The following is a 25,696-nucleotide window of genomic DNA, read 5'->3' as shown; positions in this document are numbered from 1 at the left end:
GGGTACAGAAACGGTTTACCAGGATGTTGCCTGGTGTGGGGGATTTTAGTTATGAAGAAAAATTGGATAGACTGGGTTTGCTTTCATTGGAATGCAGGAGGTTGAGGGGGTGAACTGATAGATGACTATAAGATTGTGAATGGCAAGGATAGAGTGGGTAGTATGAGATTTTTTTTTCCCAGGGTAGAGAAGTCAATGACTAGAGGACATGGGTTCAAGATGCGAGGTTCGGGGTGTGGTGGTGGTTTGTTGGGGGGGTGGGGGGTGGGGAAGGTGGTTGGGGGTGGGGAGATGTTTAAAAGAGATGTGTGAGGCAAGTTTTTCACACAAAGGGTGGTTGAGATCCTGTAACATGCTGCCAGAGGAGGTGCTGAAAGCAGACACAATAGCAGCATTCAATACGCATCTGGATGAATACTTGAATAGGAAGGGAATATAGGAATATGGATTCTGTCAGTGAAGAGAGTGTCATGTGGAAGGGCAAAATACGTTGGCGCAGGCTTGGAGGGGTGAAAGTCATATTCCTGTGCTGTATTGTTCTTTGTTCCTTATATTCAACAGAACAGCGTAAAGGTGCTGCATTTGGCCTGCATCTCCTGGGCACTGTGCGCAGTGAAGGCTTCCATTGCGGTTCACTATCTGAAAAACCCATTCTCACTGAGATTCCAGAAAAGCCGCAAATGGGGAGCAGTAGGTGTAGCTGCATGGAGATTGTCAGCCAGTGCACTTTGCTGCGTGATGATAAATGCACGGCTTCAAGTTTATTTTTCAACAAATGTCCTGATTTTAACAGTCAAGAGGCCCATTTCAGTATACTGTGCATTACCATTCTGCTCTGCATTCAGAATTGCAGAATGTATGACTGCGGAATTGGCTCATTTGCCCTAAGTTTTGTTTCTGTGCTGTCTGTAACCAGGAATCTTTCTTTCCCATTTAGGGGCTTTATAAAGCTGATGAGCGATTTGGGCCTGGGGTATTGACCTATCCCAATGGCCGGCAGGATGTGGGCCTGTGGTACCGGAATCACCTCATCCGGCTTTGTACTGAAGTTCCAGGAAACACCACCATGAAGGATCACCCGCTTTACTATCCCAGCAAGGAAGAGCTTACCATCCCAGTGAGAACGTACAAGGAGAAGTATTTCTGGAGAGTCAATCCCGAGGAAGACCCCTTCTTTTACCCTTTCAAAAAACTCCTGTTTGACGACAACTACACCCTGCCTGCGGACATTGCGATTTATTCCACCGACGCTGACCACTTGCCCCTCACTCGCTCCTACACAAAGGAAGGTGACAGATATTTCTTCCAAAAAGAAGAGTTGGGAGATGAAGATGAGACGGTGAAGCTCCCCATCGTAAACCAAACCCCTTTGCTGGTTCAAATGCAAATACACATCTATAGACATAGGTATACATTTGTCAGTTATTCTAGGATGCTAACCATTTTGCAAATGTTGTGGCATAGGGTCATACAATGTGGAAGCAGAACTTTCGGTCCAACCAATCCCCTGGTCATAATTCCAAACTGAACTAGTTCCACCTGCCTGTACTTGGCCCATATTCTTCCAAACATTTCTTATTCATGTGCTTATCCAAGTGTCTTTCAGGGTTGTCAGTGTACCCACATCCACCACTTCCGCTGGAGGTTCATTCCGCACACAAGCCACACTCTGTGTAAAAAGATTGCCTCTCATGTCCTTTTTAAATCTTTCTCCTCTCACCTTACAGATATGCCCCTCAGTCTTGCAATCTCCTCCTGTAGGGAAAAGACACCTGTCACCCACCTAATCTGTACTCTTCATGATTTTACAAATCTCTATAAGGTCACCCCTCAACCTCCGACACTTGTATGAAGGGAAGTTGTAGGCTATCCAGCCTCTCCTATATACTTGTTTGTGCAAGGTATTTTTCTCCTTTCACATATGTAGGAGGCCAAAAGGTAAGTACTCTACTCCCAGGTTTCCGTCAATGCTCCTCACTGTGGCATGTGTGGAGAAAAGGTTTGAAAATGACTTGCCTGTGCAGCTATCCCTTAGCCCATGCAACTCAAACCCATGCAAGTGACCACAGACTCTAAGCTATCACTTCAGTGCTGTGCTGAGGGAGTGCCAAATCTATTAAACTCTCAGCTCTGTCAGATTAATGCAACAGAACCCAGTGGTACTATCTCAAGGAAGACGGTTGGATTCCTTGAGGAGGTGAAAAGTTTTACATTTTATTCATTCATGGGATGAGGGCATCACTAGCCAGTCTAGCATTTATTGCCCATTCCTGACTGTCTGGGGTGGGGAAGTTCAGAGCCAACCATTGTGTTATGGGCCTAGAGATGCATGCAGACCAGACCGGGTCAGGGTGGCAGTTTCCTTCCCTAATGGACATTAGTGAACCAGATGGGTTTTTCCAACCATCAACAATGTTTTCACGGTCATCATTAAACTCTTAATTCCAGGTTCTAAAATTTTTATTGAATTCAAAATGTAACATCTGCCACACCAGGATTCGAACCCAGGTCTCCAGAACATAACCTGGACCTCTGGATTAACAATGCAGCTCAGCTATTACGCCCCCTCCTCTTGCTAAAAAAGGTGCTATATAAGTGCAAAATCTCAATGTCCTTTAATACTTTTTGCCTGACTTTGTTTCGATTAAGATTGTGTTGATGACACAAATGACCAAACTTAGACCAGACAAGCACGTCTAGGTATGTTTCTCATGAGTCTCCATCCATCCTTCTTGGTCTAACCCTAGTTAAAAAGTGTGGTGCTGGAAAAACACAGCTAGTCAGGCAGTATCCGAGGAGCAGGACAGTCGACGTTTCGAGCATAAGCTCTTCATCAGGAATGTGCTTATGCCCCAAGCGTCGACTCTCCTGCTCCTCGGATGCTGCCTGACCAGCTGTGCTTTTTCAGCCCCACAATTTGTGACTCTGGTTTTCAGCATCTGCAGTCCTCACTCCTCTTTGGTCTAACCCTATCAGAGCCTCCTTCTATTCCCTTCTCCTTCATGTTGATAGAGCTTCCCCCTGAATGCATCTGTACTAATCGCCTCAGCTATTCTTTATGGTAATAAGTCTGACATTCTAACCTTCCTCTGGGTATAGAATTGTACCTGGAATCCCTATTGGAATTTGTTAGTGACTGGCTTATATTTAGGACTCAAATCTTGCCTTGCCTCATGGAAGCATCTTCTCTACCTCTACCCTGACGAATACTTGCCTCAGAGGTCTCTATTCGGTCACCCCTTAGTTTCTACCTTTTGAGCGAAAAGAGCTCCGCTGGTTAGGCCGAACCTCCCTAATAGAGTGGATTTGGAGGCATAGTGGCAACGTCTCCAGAAGCCAGGCTAATGCTTTGGGTTGTGAGATCTATTCTACCCTACCGTGGTGCACAGTAAAACCTGGAATTAAATGCTAGTCTAATGGTGACCATGCAGCTGATTGTCAACTGATATTAAAAATCCATCTGGTTCACTCATGACCTTTTCCTGATCTGGCCTACATGTGATTGCAGACTCCGAGCAATGTGGTTAATATTTAATTGCCCCCTGAAACAAATCAAGTGACACATTTCAAGAGCAATTGAGGATGGTCAACAAATACTGGTCTGGCCAGTTATGCCCACACCCCATGTAAAAGTTTAATAAAAATTCAGGATCTCTCAATTTTGGTGTAATCCAGTAGCACCTTTTTCCCATTCTTCTTTCTTCCTTTTATAATATGGAAACCAGAACTGTTCACCAGACTCAAAACCTGTCACACTTGAGGAAGTTGAGTGTAAGGGGCTGTATCCTTGCCTTGGCTTTGGGCAGTAGGAGCTGGGACTGTTTCAGTGACCCTAGTCTGAGGGACTTCATTGGAACTTTGGTTGGAATGCTCCCTAATTGGCTTGTGGAGGGGTTGCCTATCTGACTGTGAGTGGCAGGCTGGCTTTCAAAGCAAGTGGGTAAATCAGAAGCCTTCCCAGGTTGCAAGGAGCAGACAGCTACAACTAATGGTCAATAGCTGAGAGGAGGGGACTCCATCACAAAGGTGCTCTGTAAGTTACTTCATAGAAAGGATAAGTGCATAAATGAGCGAGAGCTGCCAAGTTGACTAAAAACTGTGTCTCCAGAGGTGGGGCTATGTAACAAAATAAATCTAGCCTTGAACTTATCTATCCCTTCCATAAGCTGATGACACCCCAAAGTAGTGTACAGTCAATAATGAAACAGCATTTATTTTAGCCAAATATGTCATCATTCTTATTACGAAGAAAAAACTGCTGGTTCAACCACAGCAAGACCTTACAAACATGATCATTCATTTAAGGGTCTACCGTTCCGTTACTTAATGGATAGGTACTGGCCAACTCAGCAGGAGGTCTCACCTGCTCTTCACCAAGCTCGTGACCGGATTGTTATGGCTTCATTGCCACGGGGAGACAGGACCTCGGTTCAACATCTCATCCAAAAGCCAGTGCCTCAATGTGGCCCTGTCTTGAGGTATCATCGTTGACCTTTGTGCTCAAAAGCTCCAAGGTTGAGATCTCGAGGTGTGGGGCCTTCAAAAACTGAAGAAGGCCAAAAGATACAAAGGAATTGAAGGGTTGGAAGCAGTTGTTGAAGCAGGGGCATGTGAGACTTTGGATATGGTTGCAGAAAAGGATTTGAATTTGGAGGTTCATTGGATAAAGATCAACTAGAATATTCTAGTTTTATTCTCTGTCAAGTATAGTTGAGGGAGTTAGTGATGCAGTGATACTGTCACAGGATTACTAGTCCAGAGGCCTAGATTAATAATTAGTAGTCCATTGGCCTGGATTAATAATCCGAAAAGGGAACATGGATCAAATTCCATCGTGGCAATTATTTTAATAAATCTGGATTAGAAATCTTAGTCAGTAATGGCTACCTCAACCATCAATTGGTTGTAAAAGCCCCTTCAGAAAATCTAAGCTTAGTATAACCAGGGACTCTATTTTATCAATTTTAATCGTAACATTTTTAAAAGACTCCAACAAAGGAGGTAGGGAGGAGGGACTTGGGGGAGGGGCGATGGAGGTGGGATAGGTGGAAGGAGGTCAAGGTGAGGGTGATAGGCCGGAGTGGGGTGGGGGCGGAGAGGTCAGGAAGAAGATTGCAGGTTAGGAGGGCGGTGCTGAGTTGAGGGAACCGACTGAGACAAGGTGGGGGGAGGGGACATGAGGAAACTGGAGAAATCTGAATTCATACCTTGTGGTTGGAGGGTTCCCAGGCGGAAGATGAGGCACTCCTCCTCCAGCCATCGTGTTGTTATGTTCTGCCGGTGGAGGAGTCCAAGGACCTGCATGTCCTCGGTGGAGTGGGAGGGAGAGTTAAAGTGTTGAGCCACCGCCCTCCTAACCTGCAATCTTCTTCCTGACCTCTCCGCCCCCACCCCACTCCAGCCTATCACCCTCACCTTGACCTCCTTCCACCTATCCCACCTCCATCGCCCCTCCCCCAAGTCCCTCCTCCCTACCTTTTATCTTAGCCTGCTTGGCTACTCTCTCTCATTCCTGATGAAGGGCTTATGCTCGATACGTCAAATTCTCTATTCCTGAGATGCTGCCTGGCCTGCTGTGCTTTGACCAGCAACACTTTTTCAGCTGTGATCTCCAGCATCTGCAGACCTCATTTTTTACTCCCAACAAAGGAGGACCAAGGAACTGATAAGGAAATGAAGAATAGAATATGAATGCAATCCAGCAAAAATATATAAACAGTCTGTAAAAACTTCTATAGGTACTTAAAACGGAAATGTTTGGCTAAAATTAATTTTGATTAATTATAGGCAGAGGAAGGAGAGTTAGTAATGGGGAATGGAGAAATGACAGAAGAGCTAAATGACTACTCTGTGGCAGTTTTCACTGAGAAAGATACAGAACTAGAGATTCACGTGGCTAAGGAGGATGAGGAGTTGGAAGAACATTAGCATTAGTAAGAATGTACTGAAGAAACTAGTGTGATTGATAATCCCCAGGACCTGATGGTCTACATCCCAGAGTGTTGAAGGAGGTGGCTATGGAGATATCAGTACATTGGGAATTATCTTCCAAAACTCTGCAGTCTGTGGAATAATTCCTGCAGTTTGAAAGCTATCAAATGTTTAAGAAGGGAATGTGAGAGAAAACAGGAAACTACAGACTTGTTAGCCATTGCATCAGCAGTGGAGAGAATCTATCCTAAAGAATGTGATAAATAGACAGTCTGTTTACTAATAATGATCTGATTGAACACAGTCAGCATGGATTTGCAAATGGGAAATCATGCTTGACAAAGTTGTTAAAGTTTTTATGAAGATGTTACAAACAGAATTGATAAAAGAGAGTCAATGGATAGAGTATACGTAGATGTTCAGAAGGCTTTCAATAGAGGTTCCCAGAGGAGGCTGATTAGAAATGTTAAAGTACAGGTAATGTACTGGCATGGATTAATGATTGGTTCCAGACAAGAAAACAGAGCAGGAATGAATGTGTTCTTCCTGCGTGGGAAGGCTGTGACTAGAGGGGTACCATGAGGATCAGCACTTGGGCTCCACCTCTTCACAACACTTAACAATGATTTGAAGGTAGGGACCACGTGTGATATTTACAAATTTGCAATGATGCAAAACTCAAGGAATGTTTTGTGAGGAAAATGTAAAACAGTTCCAAGAGCGTTTGAACAGGCTTGGTCAATGGGTAAGAGCATGGTAGGTGGCAGAGAGAGATTGAATAGAAGACTGGAGAGTGTGACCTTAACTGCAGCTGCTAATTGTTGTTAATGGTTATGATGAAGTTGGCATTGAGGTGTGATGGATTGTCAAAGGATGGGAGGTTATTAACAGTAGAAAGAACAGGAAGTCCAGCAACCAAGTTACCCTTGATGGGGTGATTAAGAGCAGGTGAATAATGGCTTAGAGACCTCATGAAATACCAGGTCCCCAGCTGAAATACAGAAGGAAATGCAGTCAGATTCACCACCTCTGCTGACACTGAGTGAGTAAGAGTATAAGGATTCAGGGAGAAACTGCAGCTGTAGGAGAGACCAGAGACTGGAGCAGGAACTAGGGACCAGATGGAGACTGGGGACTGGGGCAGAGACTAGGGACTAGAGGGAAACTGCAATCAGAACAAAAATGGGGACCAGAGAATAGGCTGGGACATGTGTGAGAGACTGGACTAGGGAGAGAATGAGGATCTAGGAGGTGTCTAGGTACCAGAGGAGAGAACAGATCGTGAGAAAGAGACTGGAGATCAGCAAGAGACTGGACTTGAGCGAGAGGATTGAGTCTGGGAGAGGGATTGGGCTCCAGAGAGAGGGAAACCAGGGATACACCAGCAGGGAGAGAAAAGACCAGAGACAGAAATACAAAGGAGACAGAAAGTCTGGGGACCTGTGGAGAAATCAGAGACTGGGGGAGAAACTAGGGACTAGGGGAAGAAAGGACACCAAAGAAGAGATTGCGGATTGGGGAAAAGACCAGAGGGAGAGACTTGTGACCAGAGAGAGAGTGGGCAACAGGGAAGAGATCATGGGTGAGACTGAGGACTGGGGGAAAAGTTGGAAATGGAGAGAAACTGGGGCAGCCTGTGGGGAATGTTGTCACCTAACTATAATCAATATATAGAGTGAATGTTGTGATACAGCTCCCCCAGAATTACAATGCTGTTATATGCTGTCTGCACTGTGATTATATGGTGAACAGAATCTGGTTCACATAGGGCACACAGGACATTGGAGGGTATAGTGCTCATGTCCCTGCCAATGGTTGGCTGTGGCAGATAAAGAACAGAAGGCAAGCGTAGCCCAACAGCAAGATGCTCCCGTTTGGGGAAATGTGGGAGGACTGGGGATGGTATCAACTGGTATTGTATCTCGGGAATGAAATGGGAGTGGGATATTAGTGAAGAGGTGATTAGAGGATGAAGATACTATGAGAGGAATCCAATGCTGTATTTATTCTAACAAACCTGTTCAATGATGTCATTACAAACCTCTGGAGCAAGTGGGATTTGAACACGAACTTCCTAGCTTAGACATACTGACACTGACGTTGCTCCAGAAAGGGTCCCAATACAATGGAATAGTCTGAGACAATGTTGGCATGGAATGAATGAAATGACATTAGGTGAGCATTAATAGATACAAGTTGCAACAGAGAAGCTCATTCCATTGCTAGTATTTTGTAGGTCCCTGCTGGTAATAAACTTAAAATGGAATGCTGTGAATGCTGAAATTCTGAAAGCAAAAGAGAAAATTAGAGAAATACAGAAAAAGTTAATGTTTCAGCCCATATGACACATACCACAGAGAAACAAGTTATTACTGGGAGAGATGTCTGGAAGTTTATTAACAACTAATCATGCTCACTGATATGACATCTCAGATTTCCACGTAGTCTGCGTCTTATTCTTACTTAATTACAATGACATTATATGTAGTTGACTGCCTCAGATTGACTCATTGCTCGCTTACTTAGTTCTACAAAGAGTAAAATGGGGATATTGTGTGTAGAGTCACACATCATGATGTTGTCTAACTGTCTTAAAGGTCGAGTGCCATTCTGAGATCTATGTGACAATACTACGTGCTGACATATTCACTCCTGTTTCTCTCTCTGAATATGAGGAGTGGACATCACATGATGCAACCTCCAGATGCATCCAATCAGAGACATGTACACGCAGAGTTGGCAACCCTCAGTTCAATGCACATTGCATTAACATGGTGTCACATTCCCTTCCCTGTAGGCACGCTGAGGCAATGCTCTCCTGGGATGTCGCTGCTGTCATTGCAGGAAATCGTAAGGGCTTTGGTCCAAAGGGGCCTCTGGAATGCAGTTCCGAGCAACTTATCACTGCAGCCGGAGAGGGAAACCAAGAGACCGTGCTTAAAATCCTCAAAACGAACTTAGTGAATGCAGATGTGGCAGATGTCAATGGACACTTCTCACTGATTGGTGCTGCAGTAAGTATCATTCCTTTGTCAGGGCTCTCTGTGGAGTGTCTATGAGGAGTTATCATTACCCTGTGGTAAAGTGAACAACCCATCTGTAAGGGGTTCACTCTCAGGAATGACCCCATAAACTAAGAGGAGTTCCCACCATCCCAGCCAGGGAGCTCTTGATCTCCGTGAGACCAGGTTGACATAACATTGTACAGTGGAGACTGAGGTAGCATGTTTGATATATCTCACAGAGGTATGTAGCCCTCCACAGCAACCGTTTCCGACCTATTTAGGCCTCCATAAATAGACATAAACCCCGACACACACCTACCTATTGAGAGAAGATGCACCTATTTCCTACTTTGATAATGATTATAAATAATCAATAAACTGTCTGGGAGAGTGGGTCAGACACTGTCCTTTAACACTCTGGGACTGACTGGGACAGTGGGTCACACTGTCCTTTCACACTCTGGGACTGACTGGGACAGTGGGTCAGACACTGTCCTTTCATGCTCTGGCACTGACTCGGACAGTGGGTCAGACACTGTCCTTTCACACTCTGGGACTGACTGGGACAGTGGGTCAGACACTGTCCTTTCTCACTCTGGGACTGACTGGGACAGTGGGTCAGACACTGTCCTTTCACACTCTGGGACTGACTGGGACAGTGGGTCAGACACTGTCCTTTCATGCTCTGGCACTGACTCGGACAGTGGGTCAGACACTGTCCTTTCACACTCTGGGACTGGCTGAGACAGTGGGTCAGACACTGTCCTTTCACACTCTGGGATTGACTGGGACAGTGGGTCAGACGCTGTCCTTTCACACTCTGGGACTGACTGGGAGAGTGGGTCAGACACTGTCCTTTCACACTCTGGGACTGACTGGGACAGTGGGTCAGATACAGTCCTTTCACATTCTAGGACTGACTGGGACAGTGGCTCAGACGCTGTCCTTTCACACTCTGGGATTGACTGGGACAGTGGGTCAGACGCTGTCCTTTCACACTCTGGGAGTGACTGGGACAGTGGGTCAGACACTGCCCTTTCTCACTCTGGTACTGACTGGGACAGTGGGTCAGACACTGTCCTTTCACACTCTGGGACTGACTGGGACAGTGGGTCAGACACTGTCCTTTTATGCTCTGGCACTGACTCGGACAGTGGGTCAGACACTGTCGTTTCACACTCTGGGACTGACTGGGACAGTGGGTCAGACACTGTCCTTTCACACTCTGGGACTGTTTGGGACAGTGGGTCAGATAGTGTTCTTTCACATTCTAGGACTGACTGGGACAGTGGCTCAGACGCTGTCCTTTCACACTCTGGGAGTGACTGGGACAGTGGGTCAGACACTGTCCTTTCACACTCTGGGACTGACTGGGACAGTGGGTCAGACACTGCCCTTTCTCACTCTGGTACTGATTGGGACAGTGGGTCAGACACTGTCCTTTCGCACTCTGGGACTGACTGGGACAGTGGGTCAAACGCTGTCCTTTCACATTCTGGGACTGACTGGGACAGTGGATCAGACACTGCCCTTTCTCACTCTTGGATTGGTCAGAGTTTTTGACTGACTCCAAACTGCATGGGTTGAGAGCAGTAAGCCTAGTATGTGTCACCCATTTCCAATTTTCCTTGGGCTAAATGGTCTGTTAGGCCATCTCAGAGGGCAGTTGAATGTCAACCACATTGCAGTGGGTCTGGAGTCTCATGTGGGCCAGTCAAAATAAGATTTCCTTCCACAAAAGGCATTTGTGAACCAAGTGTTTTTTTTTCCCCAGACAATCAGTGGTCATAGTCATCATTACTGAGACCAGCTTTCAATTCTAGATCTGCTAACTGAATTGAAATCTTTCCAGTCAATATATTTAGATTTGAACATATTTCCAGTGCATAAGCCTGGCTCTCTGTGTTCCCAGGCAAATGCTGTGTGGGTGGGTACCCAGAGAATGCGGGGTGCGCAGGAATGGGGTGCATGGTGAAAAAAAACAAATTGGGGAAATGTGGTAAAAAGAAAGGAACATGGGAGCAGACTGCAGAAGGACATAGACTTAAAACAGGGCAGGCAGATGCGATTCAATGGGGTGGCACGGTAGCTCAGTGGTTAGCACTGCAGCTTCACAGCACCAGGGTCCCAGGTTCGATTCCAGCCTTGGGTGACTGTGTGGAGTTTGCACATTCTCCCTGTGTCTCTGGGTGCTGTGGTTTCCTCCCACAATCCAAAGATATGCAGGTCAGGTGAATTGGTCGTGCTAGATTGCCCATAGTGTTAGGTGCATTAGTCGGAGGGAAATGAGTCTGGGCGGATTACTCTCCGGAGGATCGGTGTGGACTTGGTGGGCCAAATGGCCAGTTTCCACACTGTAGGGAATCTAATCAAATGTATGAGAGATGCATTTTGGATGGGAGAATGAGAAAAGACAATAAATGAATGAAATAGTGTGATGCTAAATGTTGTCATCAAACCAAGATACCTTGGGTGTCTGTCCCCTAATACTTGTACATCGCAGAACTAGTTGAGGAGGCTATTTTGAAAGGCCTACCTCCTCGGTTTTATTAATGGAGACCTGAGTACAAAAACAAACAAAAGGTTATATCTGGGCAATAGAAAATTTACACCTCCCAGATTGAGTGCTGTCTTCAGTGATGGTCAGAAACCACATTCCAAGAAGGACACAAGGCATTGGAAAGAGCAGAAGAGATCTACTGAAAGGCACCAAGTATAAGGGACTTTGAAGACAGGACCTTGGTAGTAGTTTAGCACGGCTACTTCCCAGCACCAGGCACCTGGGTTCAATTCCACTCTCCATTGACTGTCTGTGTGGAGTTTACACATTCTCCCTGTGTCTACATGGGTTTCCTCCCACAAACCAAAGATATGAAGGTTGGGTGGATTAGCCATGCTAAATTGCCCATAGTGTCCATGAATAGGCGGATTAGCCATGGGAAATGCAGAGTTACAGGGAAGAGTCTGGGTGTGATGCTGTTTGGAAGGTTGGTGTGGACTTAATGGGCTGAATGGCCTGCTTCTGTACTGTAGGGATTCTGTGATTACCTGGAAAGGGAAGAGAGGCTACAATTATTTATCCTTTGCACAGCGGTGGTTAGCAGAGATTTAATTAAGGTATTTAAAATCAAGAAGGGTTTTGATAGAGTAAATAAGGAGGAAATGTTTCCCAATTGAGAAGTGTTGGTGACAAAGTACAAAGTCAAAAGAACCAGTGGCAATATGTTTATGACCAGATGAGGAGGTGAAATTGGCTCCCCTTTTTTCTCATCCCCTCTCGGTCAATCACAATAAAAACTAATATTTCTTTTTTTAGCACACAGCTTTAGTTAAACTTAACAAGCCAGAGGAAAATGAAGGACCCAAAAGATGGGTTTTCTAAAGTGGAAAGATGAGGAATTTTATTATCTATTAATTCTGAAAGTATAATCAAACCATAGTCTCAAACAATGCACACAAACATAGGTAATAGTTAAAAAGGAAAAGATATATGGTGGCTCAGTGGTTAGCACTGCTATCTCACAGCTCCAGGCACCTGGGTTAAATTCCAGCCTTGGGCAACTGTCTGTGTAGAGTTTGCACGTTCTCCCTGTGTTTGCATGGACCTCCTCAGGGTGCTCCAGTTTCCTTCCACGGTCCTAAGATGTGCAGGTTAGGTGAACTGGCCATGCTAAATTGTCCGTAATGTTCAGGGATGTGTAGGTTAGGTGCATTGGTCAGGGGAAAGGATGATAAGATGGGGGAATGGGTCTGGGTGGGTTGCTCTTTGGAGGGTTGTTGGGCCGAAGGGTCTGTTTCCACACTGTAGGGATTTTATGATTATAGGTAGGAAAAATAGGTCAGGTCTTCAGACTGTCTGATTTTAAATTGGAAGCCGATTGTTTAATAGTTGACTTGGATTCTTCAGCAGCTGCTAAGTTTGTTGACAACCTTGAGTTGTCAGTGAATGCTGGATTGTGAGAGACAGGGAGAAGAGAAATTTGCAGTGTCCGTGCTGTTATGAGTTTATATTTATTTCTGTGTCTGCTTTTCTACTCAAAGCAGCCGTTGATATAGTTCCATTGATAGTTCCTGAGTCTGCTCCATTGTCTTTCCAAGTTGACAGTTGTGGGCAGTCCTTTGATGCCCAAAACAGCTAACTCATCACCTCAATATAAATTAAATTACAGATGGGAATTCTTTCATTGCTGATTTAAAGAGATTGGTTTTGTTCATCCCATGTGTGTTCCCAGGACTTACCTCAATTTGGGGCCGAGTTAGCCATTTTATTTCAGTATTTTCCACTTTTGAAAACCAGGTTTAGTCTATAAAATCATATGATTTGAATCAGAAACTTGAACATCAATTGTTTATTTTTTTATCAGCGGAGCAGTAAGAGGAAATAATTTTATCACATAATGGATTGTTGTGATCTGGAACAAACCGCCTGTTAGGATGGTGGAAGTAGGTGGTTCACAAAAGAGAACAGGAAGAAATACACAGAGTTAAAAGGCAAAGTGGCAAGCCATTCACAAAGAGTAACAACGTGGGATTAATTGGTTACACCAATGAGCCAATGCAGACATGATGGGCCCTTCTGTTCAGTATATTCTCTGATTCTGTCATTGCATGTTCATCCTACCTCATATAATGCAAAATTGAAACAATGTTTTGCAGGCTGTCTGCAATGACTCGATCATCAACCTGCTGCTTGATAATGGAGCCAATGTGAATAAGCTGAACAACGAGGGTGTATCTGCGCTCAACTACAGCTGCATACATTACTATCCTTCAGGCTGCTTTCTTCACAATGAGATCTACAAAGTCACAAACAAAAAAGAGGTTTGTTTCACTTGAAGCCAGCACTGGATGGTAAGAAAACTCCCTGAGTCCGGTTGCCTTTTGGTAAGACCATGTGCAGCACAGTGGCTCAGTGGCTAGCACTGCTGCCTCACAGCGCCAGGGACCCAGGTTCAATTCGAGTCTCAGGTGACTGACCGTGTGGAGTTTGCACCTTCTCCCCATGTCTGCCTGGGTTTCCTTCGGGTGCTCCAGTTTTCTCCCACAGTCCAAAGATGTGCAGGTCAGGTGAATTGGCTGTGCTAAATTGCCCATTGTGTTCAGGGATGTGTAGGTTAGGTGCATTAATTAGGGATAAATGTAGAGAAATAGGGTCGGGGAACGCGTCTAGGTGGCATACTCTTCGGAGGGTTGGTGTGGACTTGTTGGGCTGAAGAGCCTGTTTCTGCACTGGAGAGGTTCTAAAAAATAACAGTTGTGTACTTATTGGGTCAAATGTTCTGTTGCCACTCTGTAGGAATTCTGTGATTCCATAAAAAGGTAGAGGGACAGAATGGCTGATATGTTTCCTAACCTCATTCTCCTCCTAAAGCTGGATCCACTTACTAATCTATCTACCTCTGTCTTAAGTACATTAAATGGCTTGGCTTCCACAGCCCTCTGCAGCCATGAGTTTCACAGATTAACCACCCTCTGACTGAAGGCATTCCTCCTCATCTCAGTCCTAAATCCCTTTATCTCAATCATTCGGGTAATCCTGACAGTGTGCTGTCGACATGATCTTCAAGGTCGGATACCACTTTCCAACACTCCTAGTTTTAATTTAAACAGTGATTTTTGGGAATAGTTGTTGGCCTCTTGAATTTTCACAAATTACTGCGTGGGATAAATCTTTTCTGTGTTGCTGGTTTAAATTAAGCTGGGTGGGAGGTAGTTTACCTCGTGTCATAACATTTTGGGGGCTTTCGTCTGAGATTTGAACTGCTATAGACAGATTTAAATAGATTTGGGGGTACGAAAAATCCCAGCAGATATAAGCACCTGCTAGTTAGTGTTGTGGATCTTTAAATAAAATGTAAGTGAGACAATTTGTTTAATTTTGGTGACTTATGATTGATTAAATTAAAAGTGAGAGAAATGACTCTTAAAATTGCTAAAAAGGTTCTGGGATTTGAACATGATTCTCAAACTTGCCAAGAAAATTTAGAAGGATGAAAAAGGCCATACTTTTAGAATTAGCAAATAAGTTAGATTAGGATATAACCAAGGACAAAAGTAAAACTGAAATTGTAAGGGAGTTGCTCAAACATTTAGGTCTGTCAGATAAACAGACAAGTGCAGTAGAGGTAGAGAAACTTAAATTACAATTGAGGAAAATGGAGTTAGAAAATAAACAGAGAGAGAGAGAGAAAGGGAAAGAGAAGGTTCTTAGCTGAGCAAAGAGAGAGAAGAAAGGAAGAGAGAAAAGGAAAGTGAAGAGAGAGAAAGAGAGAGATGAGAAAGAGAAAAAAAGAAAGAGAGAGAGAAGGTTCTTAGCTGAGCAAAAAGAGAGAGAATTCGAACTTGAGAAGTTGCGACGTAGTCAGCAAAGTCAAGGTAACAAGATGGAGATTAAAGGAGAGGGTAGTGATATATACAAAATGTCAAAACTCTGCCACAATTTGATGAGAAAGATGTTGAAGCATTCTTTATGTCATTTGAAAAATTGGCTGGGCAGATGGAGTGGTCTGAGGATTTATGGGTAATGCTAGTTCAGACTAAACTGGTAGGCAGAGCTAGTGAGGTATTTGCCACACTGTCAGATGAGGGGTCAAGAGATTATGAAGAGGTTAAACAGGCTATTTTAAGTGCTTATGAATTGGTGTATATAGACAGCTGTTCAGAAACACAAAGGAGGAACTAGGTCAGATTTATGTTGAGTTCAAAAGAATTAGACAGAGTCATTTTGATAGATGTGCTTTAAAAATAGATAGGACCTTTGAGGCTTTACAAGAGAGTATTCTGCTGGGGGAGTTTAAAAATTCACTTCCAGGGGTAGTAAGAATTCACATGGAGGAACAGAAAGTTCAGGAAGTGAGAAGTGCAGCAGAATTAGCAGATGAGTACATGTTGGTGCATCAGACAAGCTTCCGGCCAGAATTTCATCCTGAGAGGGATAGACATTGGGAAAAGAGAAGATCCTACACTACTAAACCAAGAATAGAGAGCACTGGTAAGATTTTACCGCAGGTTAAAGAAGCCCAAGAGGGTGGACAGGAGTTGAAAGGCCTCATATAGTGGAGTGGGACACAGAATTACAGTACAGGTGGTTTCAGAAGCGCACTGAGAAAAGGTATTTTCACTGCTAGAAGGTGGGACAGGTAAAGTCACAGTGCTAGTTGTTTAAGAAAAGTGCTGTGGGAAGAGATGAGGTAAAAGAAGCTAAGCCAGTGGCATTGATGGAGGTAGTAGAGGAGACCCCAAGAAGAGCCAAGGAGCTGCAGGAGAGTGCACAGCCTAGACAGGGGCAGGGTATGGAGTTAGTACCTGATCTCTACAAAGAATTTGTCTCTGTGGAAAAGTTTACTCAGAAAGAACGGTGGAGAAGGACAAGAAGTTATCATTTTGAGAGAAACTGGATCTAACCAGTCACTGAGGATCGAGCGAGTAAGGAACGAGAGAGTGTACACTCTCTCTGTTACCTGAGAGTGTGGTAATTTGTGGGATAGATGGACAGAAATGTAACATCCCCCTATGTAAGATCAGGCTGGAGTGCCAACTCAACTTTGGGGAAGTTACAGTGGGAGTGATTGACCGAGTGTCAATTCCAGGAATTCAGTTTGTTCTTGGGAATGATTTGGCAGGATCCAAGGTGGGAGTGACACCCCATGTTGTGGAGAAGCCCAAGGAAGACCAAGAAACTGAGGAGTTAACACAGAAATATCCTGGTATTTTCCCAGATTGTGTGGTAACCAGATCCCACTATCAGACGTCATAGCATGAAGCGAAAAGTAAAGAGAAAGATGAAGGAGTTGAGGTTCAGTTAGTGGACACCATGTTTGACACTATGGTGCAGGAAAAACCTGAACAGGCAGAGGGTCAGACAGAAGTATTTCCTCCTGAAAGGCAACAGCAAGACAAGACATTAAAAGATATACATGTGGATGCACACTCTGAAAAAGAGGCAAAGAATATTCCTGAAATTTTTAACTGAAAATTTTCATCTGGATTCTTTTTTTAGTTATTATGTGAAAGATAGAATCCTAAGATGGAGATGGAGACCACGGCAGGTTAGAACAGAGAAGAAATGGGCTGAAGTGCACCAGATTGTGTTGCTGGTAGTGTACAGATAGGAAGTGTTATAGATAGCACATGGACTACCTGTCAAAGATCACTTAGGGGTACAAAAGTCTCAGGCTAAGGTACAAAAACATTTTTATTGGCCTGGAATGCTCAAGGATGTGGTTAACATTTACCGTACGTGTCAGACATGCCACATGGTAGGTAAGTCTCAGGCGGTAATAAAACCAGCACTACACAATGCTCACATTTGAAGAATCTTTCACGAGGGTTATAATTGATTGCGTAGGTCCGCTCCTGAGAACTAAAATTGAGAACCTGTACTTGTTAACCAAAATGGAAATGTCTACAAAATTTCTGGAGGCAATTCCATTACAGAGTATCAAGGCAAAAAGGGTAATAGAGGTGTTAGTAGCTTTCTTCACATGAGAGATTCAGTCAGACCAAAGGTCAAATTTTACTGCTAGGCTGTTTAAGGAGGTTATGGATAGCTTAGGTATACAGGTACAGAACTTTAAATCCAGTGCGTATCATGCTGAATCCTGTATGAGCCCCAAAACTGTTACGACATGGGGTAAACTATCCTGCTTAATTTAAACTAGTGAAAGGATTTATCCTGTGCAGTAATCTGTGAGAATTCAAGAGGCCAAGAACTATTTAAAGTAAAAATTAACAACTTGATTTCTTAAGTCTAACATAGAATATTAACTAACAATTATTTACAACTCCTTCCTCTAACCTATCTTTTACCTTTCCCTCTACAATACTAGTCTGATAAAACCCCTGAGTAAGATTTACCAAAAATCAAACTTCAAAAGCAGGTAAATCTTCCCTTTATATCTTCCTCTGTAGATTTTCTTCTTCTTAGGGATTTCTGTTTCACAGGACTTTGATAGATAAAGGGACCTTTAAGAGAGCTGTGTTTCAGGCAGTCTGTACATGTTGGTGGCTTAGCAATTCTCCCCCAACTGTTCAGTTTTGTTTGGTTTTATATCCCAAAGCATCGGATTGTTTCATTGGTGTTAATGTTGTCAAAATATCAACTTCAATCTTGATTGGAGTTTGGTATTTTGGGGTATAATTTAAAATGATTAGTCAAATTCGAACTTGTTTTTTTTTCTCCAGGCAACCCAGCTAATCTAGCTGTTTGACCAACTGTTACATTTTAAATTTTTCAGTACTCTCTGCAACTCTCTAAGTCTTTCAACTCTCTTAAAGGTACAGTCCATCCACATCTGCATAACATGAGTTATCTCCTTCAGAACCCTGAGCTGTGGTCCAGGTGATTTATTCACCTTTAGATCTTTCAGCTTCCCAGCACCTTCTCCTTAGTGATGATCACTATTTTCATCAGTGCCCCTGAAACTCTTGATGTTCTGGTATGCTGCTGGTGTCTTCCACCATGAAGACTATTGCAAAGTAGCTATTCAGTTCCTCTGCCATTTCTTTGTTCCCCATTACTACTTCAGCAGCCTCATTTTCCAGTAGTCCAATGTTTAAATGCCAATCCCTTTCTTGCTACATCTCTGCCATACCCACAACATCATACCTGTCAATTTTGATCTGCACTACAAGCTCTCATTTACCTTGTTTCATATACTACATGCATTTAAGTACAACACCCTCAGTCCTGCATTGACTGCTCCCTTTCATAGTTGTCCCCTCATCTGCTATGCTTAAAGTTAGATTCCTGACCCTTTCCACACTCTCTGTCCTATTATTTGCTCTGGAAGCTTTAACAACCTTTCCTGAGCCCTCCCCACATTAAACTTTTTTCCATAATTTTCCGTGCAATGGAAACCACATCTCCCCCCCCTCCCACAATTGAGTTTAAAGCCCCATCCACAGCCTGATTTATACAGTTCACCAAGAGTCCAGTTCCAGCATGATTCAGGTGGAGACCATCCCATTGGAACAGTTCCCCCCCCTTCCACAGTACTGGTATTACTGTCCCATGAACTCAAAACCTGTTTCTCCCACTCCAATCTTACAGCCACATCTTTGCCTTTTTGATCTTATTGGCCATGTCCCAATTAGCTCGTGGCTCAGGTAGTAATTAGAGATGATGACTTTTTTTGGTTCGGCTCTGCAATTCAGCCCCGAGCTGCTCATATTCCCTCAGCAGAACCTCATTCCTCTTTCTGCCTATTTCATTGCAACCAATGTAGTCCATGACAATTGGATCTTTCTCCTCCCACTCCAAGTTCCTCTACAGCCCAGGTGAGACATCGTGAACCCGGGCACCAGGCAGGCAACACAGCCTTCAGGATTCTGCATCCTGGCCACAGAGAACGGTGTCTATTCCCCTGACTATACTATCCCTAATTACAACTACCTTTCTCTTTTTTCCTCCTGTCATGACTGCAACTCAGTGCTATGGACAGTTTCCCATCTTCCCTATAGCCTCGAATCTCGTTGACATAGGAAGCAAGAATGTCAAACCTGTTCGACAAGCTCAAAGGCTCAGGTTCCTTCAGCAGTACCTCCTAGATCCCTCTGCCTGCCTCGTTCGTAGTCACATACTTCTGTTCCTGACCACTGACCAAATGCAAATCTAAGGGATGGGCCTGTCTCCTGAAACTATTCCCCCTCCATGATGTGTCACAGTGTTTGAAGCTCAGACTTCAGCTCATCGACTCTGAGCTAGAGTCCCTCAACCAACCAGACGTTGCTTTAGACATGGTCACAATGAACGACAATGGGATCCACCAGCTCCCACACCTGAAGCCTGCCCCAGTATTTCGATTTTATTTAATCAATTATTAATTTGTGTTTTTGTCTGAAATTCCTACTGGTCTTTTAGTTTGTAGCCTATAAATATTTGTCCTATTTAACTTTAATCTAAAAATAACCTATAACACATCGTCAAATTCGCGATTGTTACCAACCAATGAACTTACCGTTTTCCAGTGATGTCACTCTTTCTTCTGACCCTCGGCTTCATTTTATTCTGTTCAAAAAGGACTGTGTAAACTATGAGCCAAAAAGCAGGCAAAAAAACTCCTTTTCACCTCTGGCCCGAATTCCCGGCTGCCTCCAGAACCCTGTTCTACATATACTCTCGGGCTGTGGTCTCACACTTGGGTAATTATTCAAAATGGATCTGCTTTCAGTTGTCCAAGTTCTGTTTAATGTCATTGACAGAGTTATATTAAGTGGATGTGGAAGCAGTTCCAAGCAATGGTTCCAGGAATGAGGAGCTTCAGTTAAAAGGATTGATTGAAGAAGCTAGGACTGTTCTCTTTGGACAGACAAGGGATATTACAGGAGAGGAGTTGCAGAATGTCTTGAAATGCATAAAGGTGGATAAATCCCCAGGACCTGATCAGGTGTACCCGAGAACTCTGTGTGGGAAGCTAGGGAAGTGATTGCTGGGTCCCTTGCTGAGATATTTGTATCATCGATAGTCACAGGTGAGATGCCGGAAGACTGGAGGTTGGCTGACATGGTGCCACTATTTAAGAAAGGTGGTAAGGAAAAGCTGGGGAACTGGAAACTGGTGAGCCTGACCTCGGTGGTGGGCAAGTTGTTGGAGGCAATCCTGAGGGACAGGATGTACATGTATTTGGAAAGGCAAGGACTGATTAGGGATAGTCAACATGGCTTGTGCGTGGGAAATCATGTTTCACGAACTTGAATGAGTTTTTTGAAGAAGTAACGAAGAGAATTGATGAGGGCAGAGTGATGGATGTAATCTATATAGACATAATTAAGCAATCAACAAGGTTCCTCATGATAGACTGATTAAATTTACAAGGATGTTGCCAGGGTTGGATGATTTGAGCTGTAGGGAGAGGTTGAATAGGCTGGAGCTGTTTTCCCTGGAGTATAAGAGAAATTTGAGGCAGAGATGATTCATAGTTTGTAAGTCATTTTTTAACAGGGTAAAACGAAACCCAGGATCAAAAGACAGAGTGACATCACAGGAAAACTGTGGATTCATTGGTTGGTAATAATCACGAATTTGATGATGTGTTATGGGTTATTTTCAGATTAAAGTTAAATGGGGGGGAATATTTACAGGCTACAAACTAAAAGACCAGTTGAAATTTCAGACAAAAACACAAATTAATAGTTGATTAAATAAAATCGAAATATCGAAATTAGCGGTTTATAAAATCATGAGGCACATGGATAGAATAAACAGACAAGAGTTTTTTTTCCCTGGTGTGAGGTAATCCAGAACTAGAAGGCATAGGTTTAGGGTGAGAGGGGAAAGATATAAAAGAGACCTAAAGGGCAACTTTTTCACACAGAGGGTGGTGCGTGTATGGAATGAGCTGTCAGAGGAAGTGGTGAAGGCTGGTACAATGATAACATTTAAAAGGCATTTGGATGGGTATATGAATAGGAAGGGTTTGGAGGGATATGGGCTGGGTGCTGGCACATGGGACTAGATTAGGTTGGGATATCTGGTTGGCGAAGACAAAGGGTCTGTTTCCGTGCTGTATATCTCTGTGACTCTATTACCCGATGGAGGTTTTCAAAATCATGGGTCATCTGGACAGAGAGAAACTGTTTTCACTTGTAAAAGGGAAAAGGGAGTATTGACTTAAAGTGATCAGTAGAAGAACCAAGGGTAATCTGAGGAAAATCTTTTACATACAGCAAGCAGTTTGGGTCTGGAATGCACGGCCTGGGATCTGTAGAAGGCTGGTTCAAGTGAGGCATTCAAGAAGGTACTGAATGGTTATTTGGACAAAACCATCATGAATAACAGAAGATTAGCACTAGGTAATAATGCTTATTTAACAAGCCAGTGCAAGCACAGTGGCCTGAATGGCTTCCTTCTGCCCTGGGACAATTCTATGATTCCGTCATTCAGAAGTAACGACTTCACTAAAAAGATAGTGGGGATTTGGAACTTGCCAGCAGGAAATGGTGGAAGTGAATAATTTGTCTTGACTTGATTTGAATCAGCTTTATTGTCACGTGTACTGAAATGAGCACCGTGAAAAGCTTATCCGTCACCACTTACAGTGCCAGCTTAGGTACCTTGCTACAGCTTCTGTAGTTACAGGATTAATTCCAGTGTGTCATTAACACACAGCACCATCTTAGCTGCAGAGAATCTAGGTACAGTCCTTACGTACAGAATAGAGAAATTAACAAAAATAATTTGCCTGTATTTGGCGGATTACTGGACTAGCCAATGAGACAGCAGGGATTAGAGAGTTTCAGCAATTGATGTAAACAGGAGAGCAATGGATTGTACCCTTCCATCATCAATCATGGCCATCCCCAAAGATACCAGGCTCCATCTTCCGGGTTGAACTAAGGATACCTCTCAATGCCACTGCAGCCTTGTTGGCACTGATGGTCCACCATCTTGTTTTTCAAGAAAGATGAAAGTTTTTCGGTCAGTGCAATCTTTTTGGGCGATGTTCCTAGCATAGCTGACAGTATGTGCAAGCTGGGAGTTTTGGGGACAAGGCTTGAGAAAATGCTGGGTGTGTGAGTGTGAAATGAAGTGTACGAGCTCCGGATTCATAGAGAGTTTTCCTTTTCCCTATTCTTTCACGGGACCTGGACGTTGCTGGCAAATCATTTGTTTTCCATCCCTAATTGCTGTCTGAAATCAGCGGCTTGTGAGGCCACATCAGGGGCTAGTTGAGAGGCAGCGAGGCTGGTGGGTCTGGGTCATGTATAGGTCAGGTCAGGGAAGGAAGAGAGGTGTCTTTCCTTCAAGGGCATTGGTGAATGAGGTGGGCTTTTGCGATAGTCAATGATGGTCATTGCCACTGAGAGTAGTTGGTATTGCTGATTTCTCAAATCATTTAATGTAAGTTTTGGATTGTTGGTCGGTGAGATATGGTATACTCTTCAGTGAATGAGGTCCCATTATGCAGTTGATGTGCTGTGGCAATTCAAGGTGCATTCACCTACCTTGATCATCACTGTGAGGCCATTGGAACTTCTTGTGAAGCCAGTCCTCAGGATGGTCCGACACAGTGATCTGATCCCACTCCCTCCTCAAAGCCTCCATCTGGAGTCTACTTTCCCTCCTGATGATAATAGACATCTTCCTCCACTAGGCGAAAGTGGTACAGCAGATGCTGGAGATTAGAGTCAAGACTAGAGTGGTGCTGGAAAAGCACAGCAGGTCAGGCAGTATCCGAAGAGCAGGAGAATTGACGTTTCGGACAAAAGCCTTCATCAGGAACCCTTCCTTCACCCCAGCCTCCAATGCATGATAGCTGGAATGTCTTGAAGGGGTACATAAAAGGAATTTTTCTCCTTTTAAAAGATTGGCATTAAATTGTTCTGACCTCCTGGGAGTTTGCAATAAAAATACAAAATGGAGCCCGTGTGATTGGGACTGCCTGTACACAGGTAAATAGGAAGACAGTGTAATGCTGGGGAAACAGCAGGTGTAGGTTCTCCTGGTACATGTGTCCCTGAAAGTGAGCATGTAGGTGCAGTTGGCATTGGTGTATGGGCCTTCATAGCGAGAGGATTTGAGTTCTGGAGCACGGGTGTCTTGCTGCAGTTGAGCAATGCCTTGGTGAGACCAGACCTGGAATACCGTGTGCAGTTTTGCCCTCTCTGTCAGAGAAAGGATGTCCTTGCGAGAGAGAGAGAGAGTGCAGTGAACATTTACCAAGTTGATTCCCTGCGAAGAGGTTGTATCGGTTAAAGATTATGTTCACTAGTACTCAGAGGCTTAGGGGTGGGAAACCTATAAAATGGGAGTCCAGAACTGGTTCTAGATGTGGGGTAAACCATTTCGGAGTGAGATGCAGAGAAATGTTTTCACTGGGAGTGGTGGGCCTGTAGAATTCACTGCCACAGTAAGCAACTGAGGCAAACATATTGTGTGACTTCAAGATAAAGCACTTGGTGCTTAAGGGATCAAAGGGTATGGGGGATAAATGGGAAAAGTTGGATGGTCAGTCATGGCTGAGCAGGATCGAAGGACCGATTGGCCTAATCCTGCTCCTAATTGTCTATGGTTCTGTGTAGCTTGTCCCTCCCGCACCTGTTTTGGCTTTCACAGCCTTGGAAAGCAAGCCTCTGTTTGCCGCTCCGACAGTAAGCGTTTGAAGTAGGCTGCGACATGCAGAAGTTCTTCCCTTTGTGCGGTTTTCGCTCCCTGGAGGGTCACTGGCCTTCCATTTTAGAGCGGAGACACCCAAGTGTTTAGACTCTGGGCTCATTTTCCAGAACCTTGCCTCTGGCCATTTTCAGCTCCCACTCTAAAGTACCAAACACTTCAGGCTGTGAATTCAATAAAAGCTGTCTTCCACGTGAAACATCTCCACAGAGATTGGAAATGGCACATTGCAAAAAGGAACCCACCACCACCTCCCCCAACCCCGCCTAAAGTTTACACTCACCTTAACCCCACGCTCTCTCCTAGGTCCGATACAAAAAGGGTCTCAGTTTAACAAAGAACAATGAAAATTCCGCTCTTCGGCCCTCCAAGCCTGTGCTGATCTAGATCCTCTATCTAAAACTGTCGCCTGTTTTCAAAGCATCTGTATCCCTCTGCTCCTCGCCCATTCAGGCATCTGTCTAGATACATCTTCTATAATGCTATTGTGCCCGCCTCTACCACCTCCGCGTTCCAGGCACCCACCTGCGTAAAGAACTCCTTAAACTTTTCCCCTTCAACTTTGAACTCATGACCCCGAGTAATTGAGTTCCCCCACTCTGAGAAACAGCTTCTTGCTCTCTACCCTGTCTGTACCTCTCATGATTTTGAAGATCTCAGTCAGGTTCTTCCCTCAACCCCTGTCTTTCTAGTGAAAATCATCCTAACCTATTCAACCTCGTAGAGAATCCTGCGCTTGCCTCTCAGTCACTTGCTGATTTTTCCTGCTTACAGTATTCACAATCACTTGCATTGTGGTGAGAGCTGGCTGACTTTGGGATTTTTTTTTCCCCCTGTCTCCAGCCTCCCAGTGCGACCGAAAGGAAGGTAGAGGATATGGAGATGGATGACGAACTGACAACGCAGGTGAAGATGGCCAAAAGGCTCTCAATTTACGACCGCAAGATAAGAGTTGGCAGCATAAGCTTTAAGAAGACTTCATTAGTAGCTTCACAACAGGAAGAGCTGACGTGGAGAGAGGAAGAGGATGCGCAGGTACACGAGCTTCCGTATTTTGAAGGATCTGTAGACGGTGAGACTATCACATCAGAAATCGACGAGGAGAGTCTTGTGTCACCGTCAGTAGGGCCTCCCTCAATTGGTTACTTTGAATCCTCACGGAGCGTTCACCATTTTCAGTTCAACATAAGTGGCCAACAGCTGCAGCGGGCTGCCCACGTCTTAAGTAGGAACCAGCGTTTCAAGAGCTCGGCTGGGAAATCTATGCTGACATCTGATTTCAAACACGACGAGAAAGTCTGGCGGATAGCCGCGATGAAATCTGAGTACGTGCAACAAGAGCAAATATTGCCTTACCCGACGGGGCCTGTGTCGTAAATGTATGCCGCTCAATCTGACCCAAAGCACGTTTTTAGCTTGCCCCATGTGACCCGGGTCAAAAGACCACCCCAATAGATTTTCCATCAGTTTCTGTTCCCCATCCCTTATCTTCCTGTGTAAGGCCCATTGCGAACAGAGGTTCAAATTCAGGGCAGGCTGCACTTGAGAATCTCACGAAAATGCCAAACATTGAGTGGCTCACATGGGGATGGCATCAGCGCCATCTGCAATCCAACCCCAAGATTGGTTTTCTTTTGCCTGGGTTACT

The 25,696-nt window shown here is 44.3% G+C and overlaps 1 protein-coding gene across 1 annotated transcript in view; it reads left to right on the top strand.

The window, feature by feature from the left end:
- ankmy1 (ankyrin repeat and MYND domain containing 1) overlaps positions 1–25,696 on the top strand; it is a 95,306-nt gene that overhangs the window by 20,901 nt on the left and 48,709 nt on the right. The window contains exons 3-7 of the mRNA XM_060833954.1: positions 938–1,407; positions 8,729–8,945; positions 13,593–13,757; positions 19,602–19,730; positions 24,892–25,373. Coding sequence (XP_060689937.1) covers positions 938–1,407; positions 8,729–8,945; positions 13,593–13,757; positions 19,602–19,730; positions 24,892–25,373 — 1,463 coding nt within the window. The remainder of the gene's footprint in view (positions 1–937; positions 1,408–8,728; positions 8,946–13,592; positions 13,758–19,601; positions 19,731–24,891; positions 25,374–25,696) is intronic.

This window comes from Hemiscyllium ocellatum, chromosome 13 (assembly GCF_020745735.1).
Source record: "Hemiscyllium ocellatum isolate sHemOce1 chromosome 13, sHemOce1.pat.X.cur, whole genome shotgun sequence".
In the NCBI taxonomy this organism is placed as follows: domain Eukaryota; kingdom Metazoa; phylum Chordata; class Chondrichthyes; order Orectolobiformes; family Hemiscylliidae; genus Hemiscyllium; species Hemiscyllium ocellatum.
This window is presented reverse-complemented; position numbering and strand designations above follow the sequence as displayed.